At 36.0% G+C, this 23629-nt stretch overlaps 1 protein-coding gene across 1 annotated transcript in view; it reads right to left on the bottom strand.

The window, feature by feature from the left end:
* The window catches only part of Nrxn3 (neurexin 3), a 1580164-nt gene that overhangs the window by 45920 nt on the left and 1510615 nt on the right, over positions 1-23629 (bottom strand). Inside the window, 1 exon segment of the mRNA XM_087195138.1 lies at positions 6850-6928. Coding sequence (XP_087051264.1) covers positions 6850-6928 — 79 coding nt within the window.

Below are 23629 nucleotides of genomic sequence, written 5' to 3'. Positions count from 1 at the left end.
TATTGTTTAATTGTACTAATTTTTTTATTATAATACATGAGAAATTCTATGTTCCCAAATTAAGATACAGAACAATGCCCTTTGGGATTAATTCAATCTGTGGCTTGTTGACTTTATGATTTTTTTTCTTGCCTGTCCTTGAAGGATGTATGTTACTCTCTGAGTTAGAGAACTCTTCTTAGAATGTCAATAATGACCTCAGCTTTTCTATTCATCATCCACATTGTTTCTTCCTTCCCTTTTCCTTCTTTCCTTTTATTCTCCTTATTTTTATATCTGACTTTTCTAACAGACTATGAACCCATAGGATGGAATCAGATCTTACTGGTTCTTCTTTTTCCAGCACCCAATCCAGTGTCTACACAGAGTAGTTCCACAAGATTGTTACATAAACAAGTAATTTATTAAACTTTCAAATAGAAGTATTTATACTTACACACTAATATTACAGCTTCTATTTCCCTCCACACCAATGTACAAAAAATCTTAGGAAATAGAGCTAAATGGAACTATTTTAATTTTTATAATTTTTACATTTGTTATTTTTGTGTTGAAATCTATAGTAATGTCAATCAATGGCCACATATATACATTATCCCTGAGTTGCCCATCGCCTAAAATATAATAACCAATTAGTAAATATTTCCTACATAGTACTTATAAATTTACTCTCAGGTTAATTTTCAAACATTTTAGCACTGTGGTTTTAAAAGACACATAATTGCTATAACGTATTAAAAATTAACTTGGGGTAGAATTCAGTTACCAAAAAGGGATAGAACTTCTTCATTCAGTGGGTTAATGAATGAAGACAGAAATATGCCATTAAATTGGGAATGCTATGGTGCCATGAATATACTCTATTAATTTATAGATTAGTGAAGCAAATTAAAAAATTGATAGGACTTAGCAGTTATAGACCTAAATATATGGATAACTGCTTGTTTTTATGTTCATTGGACACTTATAACTAAAATGTAAAACTGACTAATGTTCATAGACAAAAATGATTAAATTAAGTAATTTTACACTTATAATCCTATTTAAAAAGCTAAAATATTTGCCTCAGATTGCTTTCATTTTCTCTTTATTAGAAGTCTTTGCAAGTGGACCTGAGTTCTTCAAGGTGAAATTCTGGACACATTTAAAACTCCTATGACATTTCAGATAAGTGTTTATTATTCAACTGCTTATCAAAGAGCCACTTGACAATTGAAATTTAAACATGATTCTATTTACCAATCATGAGTTTCCTTTTAGAGAAAATCTTCATAAAGTTAAATAAGTCAATTTTAAAAATCTGCTTCTCTGTAATAAAATTATTTAAGTTGCTAACTCTTCAAAAGTTCAGGAGATATTAATGTGACAAAATGTATTTGTATAAACAAAAAGTTTATAACTATATTTAAAGTCAATGGCGGCATATTTATGTTTTGCCATTTATTAGATTAAGTAAATTTTATTATATCTGCTAAAATGTTTTGCAGTTTACATCTGCTAAGAGGGTTTATACTGGTAAAATCATATTTATTTTGGTAAATAAGACTTTATAAATAAGTCTTTATTAGAAAATTATTATTGTCTTGACATTTCTACTCCATATTCTATTACGTTCCAGTGAACAAAAATTCTAATGATTTGGTGAACTTTTAACAACTCAGCACCAGATTTCTGTATCATGAATACCTATTGAGGCATTTCATTTTTTTTGGTACTGGGGTCCTTGTGCTTTCAAGACAGTCGGTGTAACCACTGAGCTAAATCCCCGGCCCTATTGAGGCATTTCAAACTTACAAAGATTAAGGGAGGACTGCAGATTTGAGTAGTAAAAATATATATGAGATATGCTCTGGGAATAGTGATTATTTTGTGATCTGCTATTACTCTCATTAGTTTAAATATCTACTTCACTTTAACCACTATGGAACTTGTTCAGTACAGCCCTATTGATGAATGGATGTGTTTCATTTTAACTTCCTTTTGCTGTCTGCCCCCTAGTGGAAGTGCTATCCCTTGAGATTTGATCAAAGGGGATTCAACAAAAATGAAGGAAAAATGCTAATTAATTGACAACCGGAAAAAATTTATCACTGGTTAAGTACTATATGAATCAATATGGTTGTTAAGTCATGCTATGCCCATTTCTCAGGTGTAAAAGGTCTTAGTTTTTGCTTCTTATCCTTTCTATCACCTTTGACACCAAGACTTTTAGAACCTTGAGACTATAAATATGTAAAATCTAGTTAGTTAATAATTTCTAATTTAATTACACAATATATATATATTTGGATGTTATTTCTATTTCCAATGGTAGAAATATTAGGAATAGGAGGTGAGAGAAGAAATGAAAAGTGAATTTCATAATGTTTCTGAATTTCAGAATTCATTCCACATACTAGGTCACAAATGTGAAGTTAATAAGATCCTAATTGCCTTTTGAACTCTATAACCTCATGATGAGATTTATTTGCTGCTGGTTATTTGAATCCTTGGCAGTTCATCTGATTTTTTTGTTGAATGCAAAGAAAGGACAATGAAATGTGAGTTGACTGCACAACTTAGTATCGAAAGAAGTCCAGTGGGAAGAAAAGTGTTTGTGTACACAGAAAAATATCTAAAATATGTAATAGATACTGAATTTGTGAGAAACACAATTGACATTTTAAATTAGGGGTTTAAAACCTGACTTTTATGTTTAGATAGTTAATATTTATTCAAGTATTATTCTGGATATTTTAATTTGTGCAGATGGCTTTATTGTGCTATTACTGTTTAAAAGCTCAATTCTGGATCTTAAAGCAAATATTTAGAAGCACAAACACATTTATGGCTCAATAGAATTGCCTATAATGCCAAGCCCTCTGTGAGGCTAAGGCAGGAGGATTGTAGGTTGGAGTCCAGCCTTGGCATTTAGCAAGATTGTGTGGAAATAAAAAAATAAAAATGGGCTGGGAATGTAGCTTAGTATAAAGCCATGGATTCAATCCCCAGTATCAAAAGCAAATAAAATAAAACAAAATAAAACAGGTTTAATTTCCATGCAAAGAATAGATAAGGAAAGGGAGGGAAAACCTGTTCTTTTTTTTCTTTTTCTTTTTCTTTTTTTCTCTTTTGTATTGTTAAAGAGATGTGGGTTTTCTTTGGAGAATAGTTATTTGTACCAAATCACAGATTTTTAAAATAACTCAGCAGATTTTGTGTTAGCTGAGTAAGCAGAGATGAAATTAGAGATAGGAAAAAAAATTTGTTCAATTTTAGTTTAAGATTATGAGATATTTGAAAGTCAAACTAATTGAGTCAACCAACCTTAGCTTAGGTTTTACCCTGTGGCTTGAAATTATAGTCTAAGAGATTAACCCATTTACATATTTTCCAGTATAAAAATATACATCCATTGGGTTTTCAAGGTTTCTAGACTACTATCAACCAAACTCCAATAACATGTTGTCCTTAAACATAATATGACTAAATTATAGTAAACCATGGTGACTCCCTCCAAATGCCAAAGTGAAGTTCTGCATGTGAAAACCAAATACTTACATCTACTTCAAAACCAGAAACATTAAAATCCATTTTGATTTAAAGAAAAAACATTCATTTTAAACTTGATTCCTACATGAGATCAAAAGCTTTTGAATTATAGCATATTAAATTGCAAAATTTATGAAATGTAAAAGCTTCAAATGGATCATGAAATAGCATGTAGAGGTAAAGTGCCTTATAAATAAAACAGGTAGAAAAATAATAAACTTGCTTATAAAGTGAGAGGAAACCAGGGAATAGTTTAGAGAGATGGAACAAGACCTGGGTATTGATCAAATTTAATGTGTATGAATCAAGCACCAGGCCTGGGAAAGGGTAAAATTTAGAAAAGAAGACAGTGAATTAGGGTGTTCAAACTCAGAATTTTAATCTCAATGTTCATGTAGAATTGCAAGATTAACAATGTGTGTGGAAGTCAGGTAGATGTTACCATTATCTACTGGACACAGGCAGTGGACATGTTCTCTTAAAGCAATGCAAACCTAGCCCTAGAAACTGGTAATGTTTCTGACTGTAATTCTTCCTGCTGTAGAAAATGTGAAGGCTGTGGTGACAGATCCCATGTGGGGCAAAAGAGAGCTTGATAGCTCTAAGTAGGTAACCTTCATCATGATAATCTGGTCCTTGGGACAATCTTTTTCTTTCTCTACATTTGCAGGGATATCTATCTCCTTCTTACTCTGTATCCAAACTACTCACCAGTAATATTTTACGGAGTGAAGAAATTTAGGAAAAACAAATGGTCATTCTTTTTTTTTTTTTTTTTTTTTTTGGTACTGGGGATCGAACTTGGGTCCTTGAGCTTGCGGGGCAGGCGGTGGAACCACTGAGCTAAATCCCTGGCCCCCAAAGGCTCATTCTTTAACTGTAATGAGTTGAATTATCAAAGGCAGAGAGGATTAATAACAGTTTCCTTGAGCTATAAGTTAGGGCTATCATGGTGAGGACTCTTGATCCCCACTTTATCTCTTTGTAGAACACAATGAATTGTATTAAAATTATATCACCCTATCTTGCCCAAGATACTCAAGAAATTCTAGTACTGAATTCTAGTCCTCTGCACTTGAGATAGCAAAAATACCTGTGCAGCCTCTATAAAGCAAATAAACTTGGTGGGGCCATTCAAGTTTGGGCCAGTGCAAGTTCACTGTCACATGGCAGTATGTACCCACAGCCTTGGGATCTATAGACCTTTCGAACCTGGGATCTGGGAAAGTCTTCTGCCTTGTTATGGATAGTGTTATGGGGATGATTTGGGGGGAGAGGAGTAATTGGGAAAAAATGGTGGTAATATTTCAGAATGGCTAAGTCTTAATTTTTTTCCTTAAATTTTTTTATTGGTACATTTAAGGTATACAATACATTTACATTTATCATTGAGTACATGTACCTTTACATGATGTATCTTGGTTCTTATTTTTTCCCCATTTCCTGTCCTCCCTTCACCCCTTCCACCCTTCCCTATTTACAAAGACTTTACTTAAAAATCTAAAGATTTGATAAACATTGCCACAGATGTTATTGCAAAGGAAGGAAGAAAACTAGAGCAAGGATAAACAGAATCCTAATTAAAGCCTAGGCATTTTAAACTATAGGTCAGGAAACTAGTTAATTTAACATATAGCTTGTGGATAATGTCATTCATGTCTGAGACCTTCAAATCTAGCATATGTGTAACACTATAATTGGTTCTTGAAAAATGTTTGAACAGAATTATATTGCACAGGTAATTTATATACCCAAATTCTTCATTCTACTTTCAACAATTCATATATGAAAATTATTAAAAGAAGAATTTAAATTTAGAGGTACATTATATCCTGTCCAAGTCCTAGTAAGTACTTTTTGAATGAATGAGTAGATTAATTGATTTTTAATATAACCTTGGTACCCATGTTATGGTATAGATTGGATATATCTGTTCTTTAGAGTATAAACCTCAGTCAGCATATGAAAATTATTACCTGATAACCTGAAAAATTCTAACAAAGCCACATCTACCTTCCTTCCATATGGCTGAGGTCCGAAAGGACCAAGTCACACTCCAGGATAGTAAGACCAACATATAATCGGTAGCTCTCTGTGTAATTCAAAGGATGGAAACCCATAGAACTTCCTGTTTTCAATGCCACTTGCAAGAAACCAAGCAAGCAGACTTCAATAAAATTTAAAATCTTATAAATCATTTTGGGAAATAAATAGAAGGTCTTAATTTTTAATGTATTATTTTTCCATGAAGCTTAAATTTCTCTAGAATTAGCAAAAGAAAATGTTCAATGGCATGTCTTTTTTTAAAGCAAAGGAACAATTAAAGCAACCCAGTGAAAGAAAATTTTCTTATTTCTTTTAGCCTTGGCAGAAATAAGATCCTGACCTGACTAAGACTCTTAAGTTTGCTAAACATACACAGAAATTCGATGATATCTGTTCTCTATTATATACATATGAATGTTTAACTTTTAGAAAGTCTTGAAACAGACTAGTTGGGAAAGTTGATAGGAAATAATCAGGGACTAGCAGTTGCCTGCTGGACATTATATCATATATAGCTCATTATAAAGAAAGACCATAAAACATCAAAATGTATCAGAGTCCAAATGGGAAACACATTGAAGCTTCTAATTGCCAAAGTTTGATCAACTTCAGCACAGTGGATACATTTTGAAGCATCGCAGCTGTTAACATGACATTGTTTACCACTAATTTTGCATTTAGTGTACTAAATTGTTGCACAAGTTTTCTAGACATTCAGTGAACAAAATTAGTATGAATATAATACCATGTTAACTGCTGTTGAAATCCCATGGAAAATTTTGTCTGGTTTACTTTTTATTTACTTTTGCCACAAAAGTTCAGAGTGATTCTTGAGTTTTAAGTGGTATTTATCAATATTTATGGCTCCACTTTGGTTTCATGCTTTTTTGACTCATTCCAATGTAGGGTTCTTCATGTCCTCCTCACCCCCTATCAATATCATAGTTTCCTCTGGCTGCTATACTTTGGCTATTTCAGTGATCAATCTGTGTACATACTTGTCCAAAGTTGGCTTGTATACCATAAATTTTTCTTTGCTATCAATGGACTTCAAATTTCCCTAGGGTCTTACTGCTCCTTCCATGGGATTTGATGCTTTTGTTTATGAATTAATATTTATATATGTATCCTCATACATATATAGATATAGGAAGTACACACATTAACATATACTATAATATATAGAAAACACATGTATAATAACATGTTTGTATGTATTGCTTTTTGCAAATGAAAAAAGAAAGCAAGCAAAAGAAGACTGACCTGACCTACCTGGACTTGGCTCACATTCAACGAAGTCTTCATCATCACTTGAACATTCAGCAGATGAAACAAGGTCATCTGATGTTGGCTGCTCGTGTTAAAGGAATAATGATGGGGTGCGGTTGGGAGAAGAGAGAGAAAAGAGAAGATAATGAAACCAATGTACAAAGGCATCAGAGATGTCACTGTGTTCCACCTCCCATTATTGTTGCTGTTTCATTTCTTTAAAGAAGGCCATGATGCAGGCAAGGTAGAGAGTTTTCAACTGCTTTGTAGCTGAAAATCGTTCTGTGTCTAGACAATTTGTATGGGTGTGAAGCAGAGAGACCCAAAATGCTTTCAGGAGACTCAAGTCTCATTTCTGTAAATCATATTGTGCAGCCTGACTCTAATTTCAGGGTTGAGAATCAGAAGGATAAAAGAAAAGGTATTGCAAAGGGTAGGCAATGGAAAAACTAAGCCAACACAGAAGTGCATGATGGTTTTGAGAGGGTTCAGAGCATATGGCATGTGGTCTCAAGTGGATGATTTCATGACTGGGAATCTATAGGGTGTATCATTAATGAACACTGGGCAAGCTGCTCAGGAACAGCATAATGGCTTCCCTTACTAGCAGCAATTCCTTCACTTAATTGCTGCAATTAGCTGAATTAGTAATGTGGACCAGCAGAGTGATACTACATGAAATTCTCCCGGACACAAGCTGTTTCTGAAGGGAATAGAACGAATTCCAACTGCAATAATAGTAGTTCAATTTGAGACCTTCTTTTTGTAACCTGTAGAAACCCCCCAATGCCAGGGACATTATAGAAAATATGGGAATTGACAGTAAGAACATACGAGGTGGGAAGACTGCTTTCTGTAACTGGTACATGTTTCATGCACAGTGGTACTGTTGAACGAATGATGAGTGGATGGATGATCTATAGATCTTATGCAAAAATTAATCTGGCCTATACATTAGATTCTAGTTGTTTGACAAATGCTCATCTGCCTTCTTAATGTTAATAACATCAACTGACTTGCTGATCTTAATTCACAGTGTACTAAAGTCTCAATCTATACTCAAAAGGAAAAGCTAATAAATTGCTTCCCTATCTACTAAGGAATTGCTATAAGCCAGACACTGTGCTAGACAAGTATATATACTTCATAGTTTTAGTTCCTATTATTGACTAGACACAATTCTAAAAAGCATCCTTTGAGGCAGGAATGAATATCAAATGTTTAAAGAGAATGGAAATCAGAGAGGTTACCCATGTGTGGAAGAACACACAGCTAGCAAGAGAAAAATGCAGATTTAACAGATGTATTTTAGTTATTGTGTGCTTGTGGCCCACAATAGTTCTCCTAATTCCCTGTGTTACATTATTATAGGCTGAATGGTGAACCCCCTCTCACAAAGTCATCTGTTGAAATCTCAATGTCCTATACCTAGGAACATGAGATAGGGAGATTAAAGAGATTATTAAGTAACAAGTCATTAGAAAGGGCTCTAATCCAGTATGATTGATGTTCATATAAAAAGAGGTAAGTAGGACACAGACTTGCATAGGGTGTAGACGAGGTGAAGACATGAGAAAAAGAGCCTTCTACAAGCTCAGGAAAGAGGACTCGCAAGAAACCAGCTCTGTTGATACCTTGATTTCAGACTCCTCACCTCCATAATTGTGAGGAAATACATTTCTGCTGTTTAATTCACCCAGTCTATGGTATATTGTTATGGCAGCTCAGCAAATGAATACATCTGACAACCCACATACTTAAAAAAGCACACTCTTGTAAGAAGACACAGTTAGGTATAGGAATACAGCAACAGCGAAGAACACTGTCACTTCATCGACAATGGTGAAGAGATGTCCCACAGCATATTATTGACCTTTACTCTACATCTGACAGGGAGTTACTTCATGCCTTGCTCTTCCTTAAGGTTGGCAGAAAAAGCAGTGTCAAACAAATTACTTATTTTTAAAATTAGATATTACTAAATTCGTATGTTTCAGTTTCAGCAGCTGAAAAGGGTAGTTGTCTTCTGGGGCTCCATGTTTGTGTCACTGAAGTGACAAAAATCTTCCCATGGTGCTTCTCATTGTAAGGGGACACTAAGCAGGTCCATTTCGAGTTACTTAGGGAGAAGAAGTGATAGGAAATAAATGTAAATTGTACAATGGAGAAGCAATTCTAAGAGGCAAACACCATTTTGGAAGGGCCACAATCACTGGTAAATTATAAATCATGTGCTCTCTCTGGGGGTAAAAGCTTCCTTAAGGCAACAAAAACTGGTTTGGGACAGCTGGGGAACATCTGAGATATTACAGTGTCTCCTGACCCTTCAAAAGACCACAGCTGTATAAATGAATATACAGTATATTATTGGTATTAACATTTTATAGAGGAAAGACAATTCAAAAAATATTTTTTTTATGGGATAGAATCTTGCCATGTAGTTCAGGCCGGTCTTGAACTCACTAAGTAGCCCAGGCTGGCCTTGAACTCATGGCAGTCTCCTACCTCTGCTCCCAAGTGCTAGGATTATAAATGTGTGTGACCATGCCTGGGTCTAGGAAAACAAATTCTGAAAAAACTTCATAGGGTGTGGCAATGAAAAAGAAGCCAAGGATACACTTATTCAGTATATGTGATTGGGAATTAATTGCTAGTGACTTGACTATAAGGCCCTGTAGCATGGCCTTGGTAGGGCTTTGGTTCCTAGCATTGAGTGAATACTGGAGAATTAATGAAAATTAGAGGGGTCCTCTCAAGAACTACAGGCCAGACAATAAAATTTAAGTAGTCCATTGAGCGAATGAATAAAAAATACATTAACGTGATGTTAGTGGAGCTTTAACCCAAGTCTAAGAGTGACATTTTCATTTTCTTAAGGGTCAAAGGAAATGATGTAAATTTTTGTCTTTAGGAAAAGCATTAGACTCCAAGTTTGAAAGGCCACGATTTTCCTCCAGCATTCTATGGTCTCATCCTTGTTACACATGTTTCTTTCCCTTGTGGTTTGGGTGACACTGTCCTCAACATCACTGTCTCACCCTGTATTTATTTCCAGTTCTGTTCCAAGAATGGACAACAGAGCAGGACCCTGTCTCAAACAGAGAAAGTAAAACAAAACAAAAAAATAGAATTATTATGAGTAAAACAGAACTATAGACTTTTGTCCTTCAGTAAAATGCAGCAGCCTCAGACTATAAGCGTGCGTATGTTTGTGTGCAGGTGAAGGTGTATGTGACTTTTAACAGCTTTTATCACTTGCCATATTCGGGCTTTGTGTTAAGCAATGGACACCTGTTAACTCTTCCAGTGCACACAGGAACCAAGGGAGCTGACATGTGTCATGACTTCTGCTATTCTAACCACCCATCATTCGTGTTCCTTCTGGAACACTATTGCTGTAGGAAACTCTTCTGTTCATATAGTTATGTCAGAAGTTTCCATCATGGTGTCGTCCATGTCACCTTCTCTTCATGTTTTCTTCACAAAGACCATTTAAAGTTCTCAGAATTCCCAATGGCTAAACTTAAAACATTGACAAGTTAAGGTTTCCATATGCTGGATACCAATACTCCCTTCAACTCATTCAAGGAAGATTGAAAGATCTGTGACCACTCAGAAATCAGATAGCTTTGAAAGCGATTGGGCTGCTAAGTCTAACATTCAGGGCGCATGACTGTATCATAAAGATGCTTTGTGCATTCATTTGTGCTTTCATTTATTACTTTAATAGATATTTTTGAGCACTTATATGTCAGGCACTGTAACACTTATGAGGGATAATGTGATGGATAAGACAGTTCTTCTGCTCTGGGAATTCAGCCTCTGATGAGTCAGCCAAGTAAACAGGCTACTCTGACATAGCAAACTGAATGCTATCCAAGAGTAAACATAAAGTGCCATGGTAGCAAATAACTGGCAAATAGAGATACTTCCCAGGCAGGCAGGTATAGAAAACAAGTCTGCAGGGACAGGTGGGGGTAAAGCAGTGATAGCCAAGGCTGTGGGCTAGAAAAAGAAGGGCATTTCAGGTGAAATCAACACTATTTGCAAAGGGTCAGAAATGTGAAACGGCTCAGTCTGTTTGTACACCTACGTGTACAAGGTGACTGGAGCAAAGCGATGTAGTGGAATGACAATATGACAGCTATTTGAGTTATCGTCTTGTTCTGGAAAACTTAGCCAACAAGCATGAATCTAACATCCTGCCCTATCAGTCTTGTCTCCTCCTTCCCCTCCCCACATCTCCTCAGTGTCATCTGTCACATTCTCAGATCTTTGGGGATCTGACACACAGGGTTTCAGGATGTAATGTGCACGCATGATAGCAACAATTTCCACTGTGAAGATTAAACACCTTGCCTTGCTTTCTCACAAGGAGGAAAATATTCTTCTGCCCTTACATTTTAACTGAGCCCTATATTAAAAATAATAATTCACACTACTCTATTTTAAAATATGTATTTCATATTTTTAATCCACATGTTGAAATTACTTGGTTCTGTATTGGGAGTCATAAAACTAAAGATAGGTGTTATAATAACTGGCAATAAAATATCTCTCTGGAAGGAGCTCTCTTTATGCCTTTCCTGTAAGCCTTTTTATTCCATTTATATTCTTTTTTTTCTATCAATGCTTATTGAAATTACCTTAGAATAAAACTGGAAGTGAAGAAAGCTCAAAACTCTGTCCATCCAAGTACATTTATGGGTATATTTATTTTGGAATTCCTTCAGTTTTACAAACCTGACTTCTCATTTTCCTCCAATGAGTTATTATTTTCTATAATCACCTGATTTTATCCTGCTGAGTTCTACCCTGTCTCAGCTCAAGGACAGTTCAACATTGTTCTTCAACCATATCTATTATTTGGTGTTGAGAGAAATGTCACCTGCCATTAACAGAGATGTTTAAGACAGTTTTGCCATGGCCTCTCCTGTATTTTTGTGACTTCGAATTCTAATCTTTAGTCTTTTATGTCACATAGTAAGAGGCTAATCACCCAGAGGGTAGGAATCATTTTTCTCCTTCCAGCTCCTTGGATGCAGTTATTTGATTGAGATTAAGTGTGAAGTAAAGTAAGTCCTGCCACAGAACAGCTTTATGAAATTATAAACAACACACTCAAAAATGATGGTCTCCTTTCTTCCAGTGAAAAGAGAAAGGAGAAAGGACCATAAATGTTTGGAAGTCCTACAGAAAACATCCATACATCTCTGCAACTGCTCCATGCTAAAAATAATTAAACTACCAGTGCTTAATTCTTTCCCATATATACTTCCATTTCAAGACAAGGATGCCACTTTAAGTATCTCATAGAAGGTAGAGTATCCTCCAGCTTATTTGTGAACATTTATTCTTTACTTAAATAAAAGGCACTGGAGATGTGTTTAAGATATCTAGGGTCCAGTGGCTCTAGGTAAAATTATAACTAAATAAGGTGTAAAAATTTTGACTCTTACTTTTTTTTTGTGCCAGGGATCAAACTCAGGACCTTGTGCTAATGAGGCAGGCAGCAGCACCACTGAGCTAAATCCCCAGCCCTTGATTCTTATATTTTTAATTTATCCAATAAGCTTTTCTTTACTACTAAATTGTTGTAATCACATTGTTCCATATTTGATCAATGCTAATGCACACATACAACACACACACACACACACACACACACACACTGGATAATTTTTATATTAAGTCAGAGATAAAATATTGTGGAGCTTGGGCAAGCTTATTACAAACCTTTTTCTCTCTCCTCTCCACTACTCTCATAATTTCACCCAAGTCAAGCTCAATACAGAAACAACCATAGAACACAGTCAGTTTGTATAAATGTGATATCTACATTCTCATTATATTCTGATTAAACATGCTGTATATAGTCATCTTTAATAGGAGCAACCGACATCATTATGACAAAATGAAATGTAATGGTTTCAGCTTGCTATGCTCAAGTGTGCGAGATCTGGGCACAGCAAAGGCCAATCCTGAGGGCTGCAGCTGAAGAGGAAAAGTTCTAGTCTGATTGAGACGCCAACTTAGGTGACTCTTGGATCCCATCTCTCTGTGCCTGAGTGTCGTAATTGGAACCATACCCTCAAACCCTGTGAGTTTTAAAACTCTCTCCAAGGGTTCATGGGATGGAGATACTCAAGGTGTTATTCCTTTTCCTCTCTCTATCCACTCCTAGAGATGTTCATTTGGCTCATTATTTCCATGGGATGAGGAGACTTTCAGAGAATTTCCTTGGGTTCAGGATATGGCATTCAACCTGATCAAAATTAGTTAATTGGCACAGAGCTTGGTAAAAAATTATGAATTTAAAAAACCATAACATTGCTCTGCATATATGATTTTATTTTTGCTTGTATTTTACCCATTCAGTCACTTATTTCCTCTACATATATTTATAAATTGCCTAGGGTGTACCAGTTACTGTTCTGGGTACTAGACAAGTTCAGTACTTGTCTTCATGGAGTTCATAAATTACTGAAAAAATTTAAAAACCACTGATTAGTTTTTAAACCATTAGCTGTTGGCATACTTTAAAATTAACCATTATACTAAAAATTGATTATCTGTTGTCACTCTCAACAATAGATAATATAGGAATCCAAGTAAATAGTATCTGTCACATCCCTAAAAATTCCACTCACCTTCAATAGTCCGCATATTTTCTTTTTCTTTTCCACAATGTATATAGTGAAGCAGCATAAAGAAAGGGATGATTTATAATAACTTCTGTTAACGAATTATCCTTTAAGGAAATACCTTTGCAGACTCAAGATTTAATTAAGAGAAAAGCTAAATTAAGCTTATCCATATTTTGTGCTAAGGATTGGGGTCCTTTATTTCTATCCTTGAGGTCTTTGGGGTGATATAAATAAGTGCGTTGCAGCATTTTTTTTCTTATTCTTTCTACTTTTAAGGTTTTTCTTCCTTGTGTTCAAAAAGGGAAGGGTGGATCAAGAGAGAGGGGAGGGAGGAAGAAGAAGAGAGTGGGTGGAAAGGAGATTAATCTATCTGTTGTTCAAGGCACCCTGACAGAGGGAAGAGGAGTATTGAACCACAGAAGATTAACCAAATTTCAATGTACCTTTCCAAAAGCAGGGGGAATGTAATGCTACGTGGTGTTCCACTGATAAGCAAATCCCTCTAAATCCTTTCATTTTATTTCTTGGCCTGGAGAAATTACATATTATTTAGGCGACAAAAAAACCCCCAAAAAACCCAAAAATAAAACCACCCACTGAGCCCATGCCATCTCTAGGAATCTAGATCTATTGCTTATATGCATATAAAGCTCTGTATTTGATGGCTGTTTTTCTTATTGGTGCAGTCCTCTCTAGGACTACTAATCAAAAAGATTTGGCTATATCTCCACAGTAAACATTTTCAATTTATACCACACACCTAGTTATGAGTGTCTGTGCTCTAAGGATTAGAAGGGAATGCTGAAACTCTAAAGAACTGAACTACTTTTCTTTCCTTCCGTCTTTCTTTCTCATGCTTTCTTTATTCTAATATTATTACACAATTAAGCTTCTTTTTTGAAGGACACTGACCAAGGTCAAATATTAATGTGACCTACAAATAGTGTTATAGATACCAGTAAACAGATATCATAAAATCCTGAACAAGTTGCCATCATGTAGAACCAATGTGTTTTTGAGCCAAAGATGTCAATATCCTGTATCACTTCACGTTGTTTGTTACTTTGCAATTCAGGGAAGAAAAATGGTATTTTCAAATAAATAAGGAAAATAGAATTATATTTCCTTTCAGGATAGTCTTTCTCCTGGAAATCTGTCTTGATATCCTAACCTGATAAGTTGAGAACGAGAATGTGGGAGAAAAAAACGCTTTATATTTTAGTGCTTTTAACTATACTTTTTCTTTCTGCTTTTCAAACAAGAGGATCCTTAGTTTTCTTCTATGGTAGTTTCCACAAATTATGTAGCCACGCCTAAAAACAGTTCTGCTGAAGGAGCGTGACATGGTTTTCAGAAAGCCACATTATGACAAATAGTTCATGTTTCTGAAACTGGGTCCCTGTTTCTCTCCCAGCCTCAGCACTCTGCGTCTTAACTAGGTTTAGTCTCACAGTTACTGTGGGAGAATTAGCTCCATCATCCTAGGCCGGTATGTGTTTCAGATACCCAGACACCCACACCTACTCCCTCATTCTCTGCCCATACCACTGTTTAATAACAGCCAAGAGACTATTCTATAAAAAGGTCACAGATCTTGCATACTCCTGTTTACTTCTAATTTTAAGAATTCAGAATTTCAGTGCAACCACTTTAAAATCAAATACTAATGGAGAGATGGATATCATCAAAGTATGTTATAGGCAGGTATGAAAATGCCACATAGGAATATAATAAAAACCTTTATCAACAAATCAAGTGCTAATCACACATTTCTCTGAAAAAAAATTGCAACATCCTTATCCACAGAAGTAGTTTGGTGGACAGCAAAACTAGAATTAGAACTAATCTAAATCCCAAACCTTTGCCAGCATTGGCTTTAAGGCAAACTTCCCTCTGAGAACTTTGAGAGCCAGCTGATCTGGGGAAAGGGGATTGAAAGTCACTGACCTTCAACTCTGCAAAGTCATTTTTAAAAACCGTGTCAGAAGAATATTTTTTTAATTTGAAAGAAATCGATATGTCATTTGCTAGAACTTTTTAATCTGAGTATCTTTACTTAGCTTTTCTGTATTTTTTTCTCCCAGTCTTTTATATAGCAAAGAAGAAAGTGTTCTGTTTGTATATGTATTGATTCAGACACTTTGAGCAAAAAATAAACAACGAAATACAGCAGAGTAGCTTTAACGACAATCTTTTAGGGATCAAGATCTCTAAGCAACCCAGTCTGTTATTGTAGGTGACTGGAAATAAACAGAAATCAATAAAACAAGATTACTAAGCAATAAACAAGAGAAGGCACATTCATAATTTAAGAAGCTTCGTTTCATGCATTCATTACTGAAGAATGCACCTGGGGTCTTATTCTATTTTTACAGAAGAAGAGACTTCCTCCTAGCAAGTACTCTTTTCCTTTCCATTTTTTTTTAAAGTGCTGAAAAAAAAAGCTCTCTAACATATCTCAAAGACTTCCACACCTTAAAGCTACTCAGAAAAACCAAAAAACAAAGGAAGGTGCTTGAGATGCTAGACAATAAATGAATCCTCAAGCTTTTCCCATCCTAGGTCTTTATACATCCACCAAATGCAAGGTCAGAAGGGCATGGTACAACGCAGACAAAGGTAGGGCCTGATGCGCATGGTCCCTGTCCTCACAATGTTTATGGTGTAGCAGGGAAAGGAAGTGTTACAAACACTGTCAATATTGTAGGGCTGGCAATAGCACCAGCCTAACTAAGCCTCTTTTGCAACCACAAGTGAGCAGGTGGCATAGATTTAAACATAGAGATGAACAAGGAAGTCTGCTAGAGACTGTGGAAGTGCTTGTTCTCATCCTAATAGAAGAAGAAGACTAGTCTGGTCCAATTGCTTTCTCTTTTTCCTTGGGTTTGGATGGAATACTTGGAGCTACAGTAGCAGTGTGATGACCACAAAGTGTCAAATATGAGGGGAAAAGCCAAGAAAAAAACTGAGAGTCTCACTCTGGTAATTTCAAATATAATATAACATGAGTTTAATCAGGCAAGTTTCTACTCTCTAGACTCCAACACTTTCATCAAGTAGGAAAATGCATCCCCTCTTCAGTCACTAAAGGTCAACTTTTCCATTATGAGAAGGTGAAGCCAAGCATACAGGAGAGAGCAATACGTAGAGAGCAAGAGGAATCAGAGAAGCTCCAAAATCCTGGGGAAGCAGTCTCTGCCTTTTGTGTACATCAATAGCCTGGTGATATTTTAATAATACTCCGGAGTGGGACTTGGACATCAGTCCAATGAGGAAAGCTCACAGTGATTACATTGCTCATCAGTACACCAATTCTTCTGCCAAAAGAAGTTTGGATAGAAAGGATCATTTTAGAATTGAGTAAGCAGGGAGAAACATTTTTCTCTGAGTAAAGGAAATATTTTTGATTAAATGTCTTTTAAACATCTGCGATCAAGATATCCCAGACTGGATGGGTCATCTCCTACTGCTGCCTTCCCTGCCTCAGTCTATGGTGTCACTGGTCTCCAGGACAAACTGCAACCCTTAGGTCATCTTTAAACACCTGCTGCTCCTCATCATACCTCTGGCCACCAAGTCTTGTGAATCTCACCCCTCAAATGAAGCTCTGTCTTCCATTTGCGCTACTTCCATTGTGGCTACTTCCCTGGATGAATTTCGTGATTCCCTAACCAGACTCCCTGCACATGCTTACCTCTGTCTCATTGGTGACATGAGAAAGTATTGCTAGAATAAAAACATTGCTTTGTTTTTTGGTACTGGGGATTGAACTCAGGACCTTGTGACTGTGAGGCAGAAGCGGCGCCACTGAACTAAATCCTGGGCCCAAAACATTGCTTTTATATGCTGCTCTCCTTGTCCAAATTGATCCCACTGCTTATCAAATTCAACCCAGACTTAAAAAACAATTTCATAAAAAAGTGTAAGTTCCTCTCCCTCTGAGTGCCAATGTAACTTGTAGCAATATCTTTCACTACCACTCGCCCATGTAAATACTCCATGTTCTCACTATTCAACAAAAGCTTGCATTCTCCGAACAAGTATATTAAGTTCCTGACTTTATGCTTTGGTTTATACTGCTCCTTGTTCAGCTCTGTTTAAACGTCATTCCATTTATACCTGCAAAAATTCTATACATCCTTCTTTAGGGTCCAACACAAATACTTTTCACGCAGCTTTTTCCTTAAAAATACAATACTTCCCTTAGCATGCCAACTCAGTATTTTCTTGAACTCTCACTTAAAGCACTTATGTTCTAACTTATAACATTTTCCTTCTTCTTGATTGATACTAGGGGTGGGGGAACCTTGCCTCGAAGCAACTATTATTATCAACAGAAAAGTATTGTGTGTAGAGTCAGAAAACATGAGCTCTGCCATTTATTTATGTCAGAAGCTCAGGGCCACAGTGAGCACTTTGCACCCTAATTTTTTCCTCTGTAAATGTCAGACAATGACACCTACTTGTGCTATTGTTTTGTGCACTGGAAGGGATATCAGTGGGCGTTGTTACTGCCCTGTGATATGTTGTTAACATTATAATGTTATTTATTACTGGTTTAAAATCACCCACAGGATTGCTACAGTGCCTGAGCAGAGCCTAGGACCCCAGAAAAAATTTAAATGGATACTAAGTGCTGAGGAAATGAATTCATGGTTAAAGTTTGAAAATTGTAGGGATGGAAAAGGGAAAGTATTTCCTGTGCTTATTGAATCATTATTAATTTTGACCTTTAGAGATGTCAGGAGCAGACATGTCTTTATAAACTGGTTGTCAAGAGTGGATGTTTCCCACTCACGGTGAATGGATTTAAACAATGCATAATATATACACAATGAAAAATTATTAAGAGTTAAAGAAACAGGAAATCTTGTCATTTGAGACAAGATGAATAGACCTACAGAACATTATGCTAACTGAAATAAGCTAGGGACAGAAAGACAAATACTGCATGAGCTCACCTATATGTGGAATCTAAGAAGTCAAAGACATAGAAGTAGATACCAGAAACTGGGCAGCAGGGACACTGGGAAAAGGGGAGATTTGGTCTAAGAGTAAAATAATTCAGTAAGATAGGAAAAATAGGTCCTTGTGATTTAGAATGTGGCACGGTGACTATATTTAATAATAATGTATTTTATATTTTAAAATAGCTAAAAGAATGGATTTTACATATTCTTATCACAAAGAAATGCTACGTGTTGAAGGGATGATTATATTAATTACCTTAACTGATCATTTCACAATTTATATGTATGTCAAAACATTACATTGTACCCCATAAATATACAACTATTATTTGTCAAGTAAAAATAACTTAAAAAAATGAACAGGGGTTTCTTTGGAAAAGCATAATTACTTTCAATATAGAAAATGTCTCATTAGTCCAGCAAAGCCTATAAGCAACTCATACTGCAATTCTACAACCATGCACCAGAAAGTCAAATCTGTATTTACAGAACTATAGGAACAGAGACAGAGAGAGCCCTGAGAGGTTTATTTATATGATGCCAAATGGTCATGGCCAAACAGACCTCAAGATCAACCTAGGATTCTTTGACCACACTTATCCCGGCTCACTTTACCCTTAAGTGGAATTTTTTTTATGAAGGAAAGTTAGAATAAGTACGATTAGTCTAAATAAATGCCCTGCAAAATGACTTCAGTGATTACGTTGTTTGTAAGTGGCTCTGAGTCCAGTAAGACAAACATCTATCTTTAAATATTCACATTAATGCACTAGACTGTTCTTTCTTGGATAAATCTTAGTTAAGCACTGTGCAGTTAGCATAGTTTATCATCTCTTGCTCTTCTTCCTTTCGATGCACACATTAATGGATGTAGAGGAAGAGCGTTTAAATGGTGTTAGTCACAGAGTACACATTAACACATGAGGCAGTCTCTAAATGCCTTTAAATACAGAATAAATATACTTTAAGTTTTAAATACCTTCATGGACTGAATACTCAGGAGCACATTGGACTGGGCTCTTAATAACCCACATAAGCAATGTCTTAGAGGCAAAGGCAATAAATGTTTGGACATAAAAACAGTTTTAATATGCTTCCCCAATTGCTTAACACACATAGGTCCAAATGAAATCTAATTTTCTAGTTACCCTTCTATGAAAAAAGTAACTATTTATATCACATATAGTTTCCTTTATTTTATATATATATATATATATATATATATATATATACTGTATTTTAAGCATAAGCCCCAATTTAATTAACTTTTACAGCTAAATTGAGAAAATGCTTAAGGATCCCCAAGTACTTATTCAAATTATGTTTCTTCTATGCTTTGGTAAAGGGGAGACTGGAAATGGCCTATGGCCTTAACTCTCTTCTGTGGGTGCTTCACTACCTACAGCAATGGTTTCTGCAGGGATGATATAAAATTTAGTAGTCAGGTTTAATAATCAGTGCAGCAAGAGAACTGATTAATGAGAGTGGACAGTGGCCACCACGCTGGAGCTGGGTCCCGAAGCTATCAGCTAGTGCAAGCCTCAGTGTGTCTTCCTGTGGGGACAGCGGAGAATCTTGCCAGGAGAGATGCAAGGATCCTGGAAACACAATCACTTGGGAGCCAGGAGGTGGAGGTGGTTTACCAACTAGTATAAAAATATTTCAATGATTTTACAGATCGAAGCAGATTGGTTAGCAGATGATGCTAAGGAGGCCAGGTTGGCACATTCAGTTTGTCTAGGACCAAATTCCTTTGCACTGAAAAGAAAACTCCCATTCTTTGGGATGGTCAGAAAGGCATTTATGTAGATAATGGTTTTTGGCTTTGACAAAATCATAAGATATTGACAGACAGAGGTAGGAATAGTTCAGGTGATTGGTACTAATAGTGTATGGACTGGAAAGTAAAAAGGAAAGAATCAAAGTAAGAGACTATTTCAGTTTGCCTGGAGCATAAAGTATGAAGCTGGGTAATGGAATGAAGAATAAAAGGTGAGGGGGGAGAGAGAGAGAGAGAGAGAGAGAGAGAGAGAGAGAGAGAGAGAGAGAGAGGAAGCATTGGTGTTTCCAGAGAATTCTACGCTTTTACTTGGTAGACAAATCAAGTCCAGTGTACACTAATGATGCACCAGAAATGTGGCCTTTTTATTCAAATGCAAGCACATATTTGTTTAATCCTAGAAGGAATTCATATTCCAGGTATTTAAACTAACTGTTCGGCCAAGAAAATTTTCCCTGCTGGGAACACTCGGCTGAATGGGGACATTAGTGCATACTCTTCAGAGATGAATGGAATGCCTGCTTCTACCTCTGCTTAAGTAAAGCCCCTACTAGTGAGCAAAAGCCTTACAAATAACTCTTATCAGTGGGTTAGAATTCTACTCTCTGTTCTGAAATTCATCCTGCAGAGTTTTTCTGTCTCCCAACCAAATAAACTGTTGAGCTTGAAAGACAGTTAATAAAGCCCTGTGGAGCTACTGCCTGTCCTTAGAGATGTGATTAAATTCCAGGCAACAGGAATGGTCATGTATACACTTGTGTGTGTGTGTGTGTGTGTGTATCTGTAGATGTATGCATGTGTGTATATATGTGTATTTGTGTGTGTGCGTGTGTGTGTGTGAATAACAAAAACATAAAAGGGATAAAGTTAGTTTTAAAGGCCCAATAGATTCACTGCTGGAATGCACTTGCTGAAGAGAAAGTTACATAAAAGAAATTTGGGCAGCTTTAAACACCATCTGGACCATGCTGTGCTTATTTCAGCTTTACCTGTTTGTTTGAAAAAAAAAAAAAGCAACACAACACAAAGTCCTACAAATACAACTAAAGAAGAGATTTTCTGATTCTTTGGAGAACAGATGCTCCTGTCTTCAAACATGTGCAGCATAGCTCCTTCAGTCCTGCTTGATACAGGGATGTATTTCCTTTTTCAAGGAGCCAAAAGAGCCTTCAAAAATCCAATCTAAATCTTTGGAAGAAAAAAAGAAACATGCAAAAACAAAACCGGCACCTTTTAAACTGTATTTAAAGAGATTTCCAAACAACTCAATTACTTTCTTCAGTCTTCAGCAGTAAAAGTAAATTCATGAATCTCGTGCCCCCTGGGAAAAGCACTGGCATTTCCAACCCTTGAGGTATCCGCCAGCCAAAAAAGAAAGAAGGTGACAGTAAAGTTAAAGGCACAGACTGAACCCCAAACTGAAAGAAAAGGGGAATAGCCACAAAGAACACTGCAGTCAGTTAGAACCAAGGTTGGGATATTTAATATTCAAAAAACAATTTATGGGTAGAAACATTTTTGCTTCTTGCTTCAGTTTTTCAGCTACACAGGATCCCACCCATTATAATACATTTGGACGAGTGGTTTTGAGGGAGGGTTTCATTGTATCTTTTTATTAAAACAGAGAGTAATATGTTCTCTCAGGAGACAACTTTCATGGGAAGTTTAATTGTCAAGGCTCATGGCTCCACTTCAGAACAGTTTTATTTTCATTTTTGTATTAAAGGGGCAGTGAGGAGATTATGCAGGAGGCAAAATCGAAAAGGTCACAGAAAGAATAAAAAACAAGAGCCAGGTCATAGACTTTCCCACAAAATGAATGAAGCAAAATCCATCAAGCAAAAATGCTTGTGATAAAGGGAATTCTAAAAGGCATACATGATATGAGAGCAACTTGAAATAATAAAACGTATATAAAACTTTATTTTCAATCACATTTGTATTTAAAAATACTTAAAACCTCTAAAATGAGTGGCATACAGAAATATATGTTTTTATTTGAACATTTTGGGAAATGCATCCTCTTAATGGGATTGGAAGGTATTCTGAATTTGTGTTCTTTAGTGAATAACAAAATAGTGAGGGTATAGAGCATTAAATTTTGGAAATATGGCCCTTCTGCTATAAACAGTACTATTTGATCTCCAAGGGTCAGAAAAAGTGAAGTATTACAAAGAGATATTGACTCTACTGTAAAGCAAACTCTCTCTCTCCCTCCCTCCCTCCTCTTTCTTTAAAAGAAACTCATCTACTTCCTTAAAAAGCAATTTGGAATATTTTAATTTCTTTTTCCATTTAATAACAGTAATGACTTTCTGATCAAACATTTCCTCCTGGTTAATGGTCAGTTAGCTGAAAGGCTGGATAAGAAAGACCTATAGCCTAGTCACTAACTGCCAGTTAATGTCCACTTTATCAGTCAGCACCATTGAAATATATCAAGATATATGCCAGGCTATCCACTGAGGGCCATGTACCCTAATCATATAATTAAAAACACACTTCCATAAAGGCAAAGCCCTAAGACAAGAATGCTCTCAAGGCAGTCATTTTTCTGAAAGTTGGGCAAATGGCAACCTATCCCTTTAATTCCAAAGCTTGACAGAAGGACCTTGCCTGAAAAGACAAATCTCATCTCCATAGTCTGTGAGAGAGTGAACAAGACACCACAGGCACTTAGAAAGGATGCTTCGAGGACAAGCTGCTGAACGTAAGTGCTACCCTAAACATATGGCCCACATCCCTATCTTTGTGTCAGGTAGACCTCCTGTAAGTATTATACTGAATAAAGCAATAAAACTCAGAAAAATTCAAATTCACACAATTAAAACTTATAGATTTCTTTCTTCTCTGTGTATGGGAATCCCTTATACGTTGCATCTAATTATCAGCTCCTCAGTACTCACTGGCAGCATTTTGGAGATTGGGGTACTGCTGGTTAAAGGTTTCTAGACATTAATAGATCAGTTAGAATTTTATACCTATAAAACAAAGGGTGATGAAAAGTCACTGTATGTCAAATTTGTATCATTCATCTATGTTTAATGCCCCTAAATAGTTCAATGTATGTAGGAATAAATAAAGTATATATCATGCATCAGCCATGTCCTTGCCTTATCCAATGGGTAAAATTGTTCTAAAAATATTCAAGGAATAGTAATAATCATCCATTTCATTTGAGAAAGTGTTTCATTATTGGACTACTCTTTACACATGTCACAGGGTCCTATCATTACTACTCAAAGGTTCATATTCTTGTTGTGACACTGATGGGACCTGACCCAGGTCTCTTGGTCCCCATCTACCATTTTTGATTTATGAAACTAATAGCAAAAGAAAGTAATATACTTTTGGTTAGTGGTTATAAGTTTGGTGCATGAGTATAG

This window comes from Heterocephalus glaber, unplaced genomic scaffold (genome assembly GCF_053883595.1).
Source record: "Heterocephalus glaber isolate CG9 unplaced genomic scaffold, H.glaber_assembly_v1.0 deba00001608, whole genome shotgun sequence".
Lineage (NCBI taxonomy): Eukaryota > Metazoa > Chordata > Mammalia > Rodentia > Bathyergidae > Heterocephalus > Heterocephalus glaber.
The sequence above is the reverse complement of the archived record's forward strand: the minus strand, read 5'-3'. Positions and strand labels throughout refer to the sequence as shown.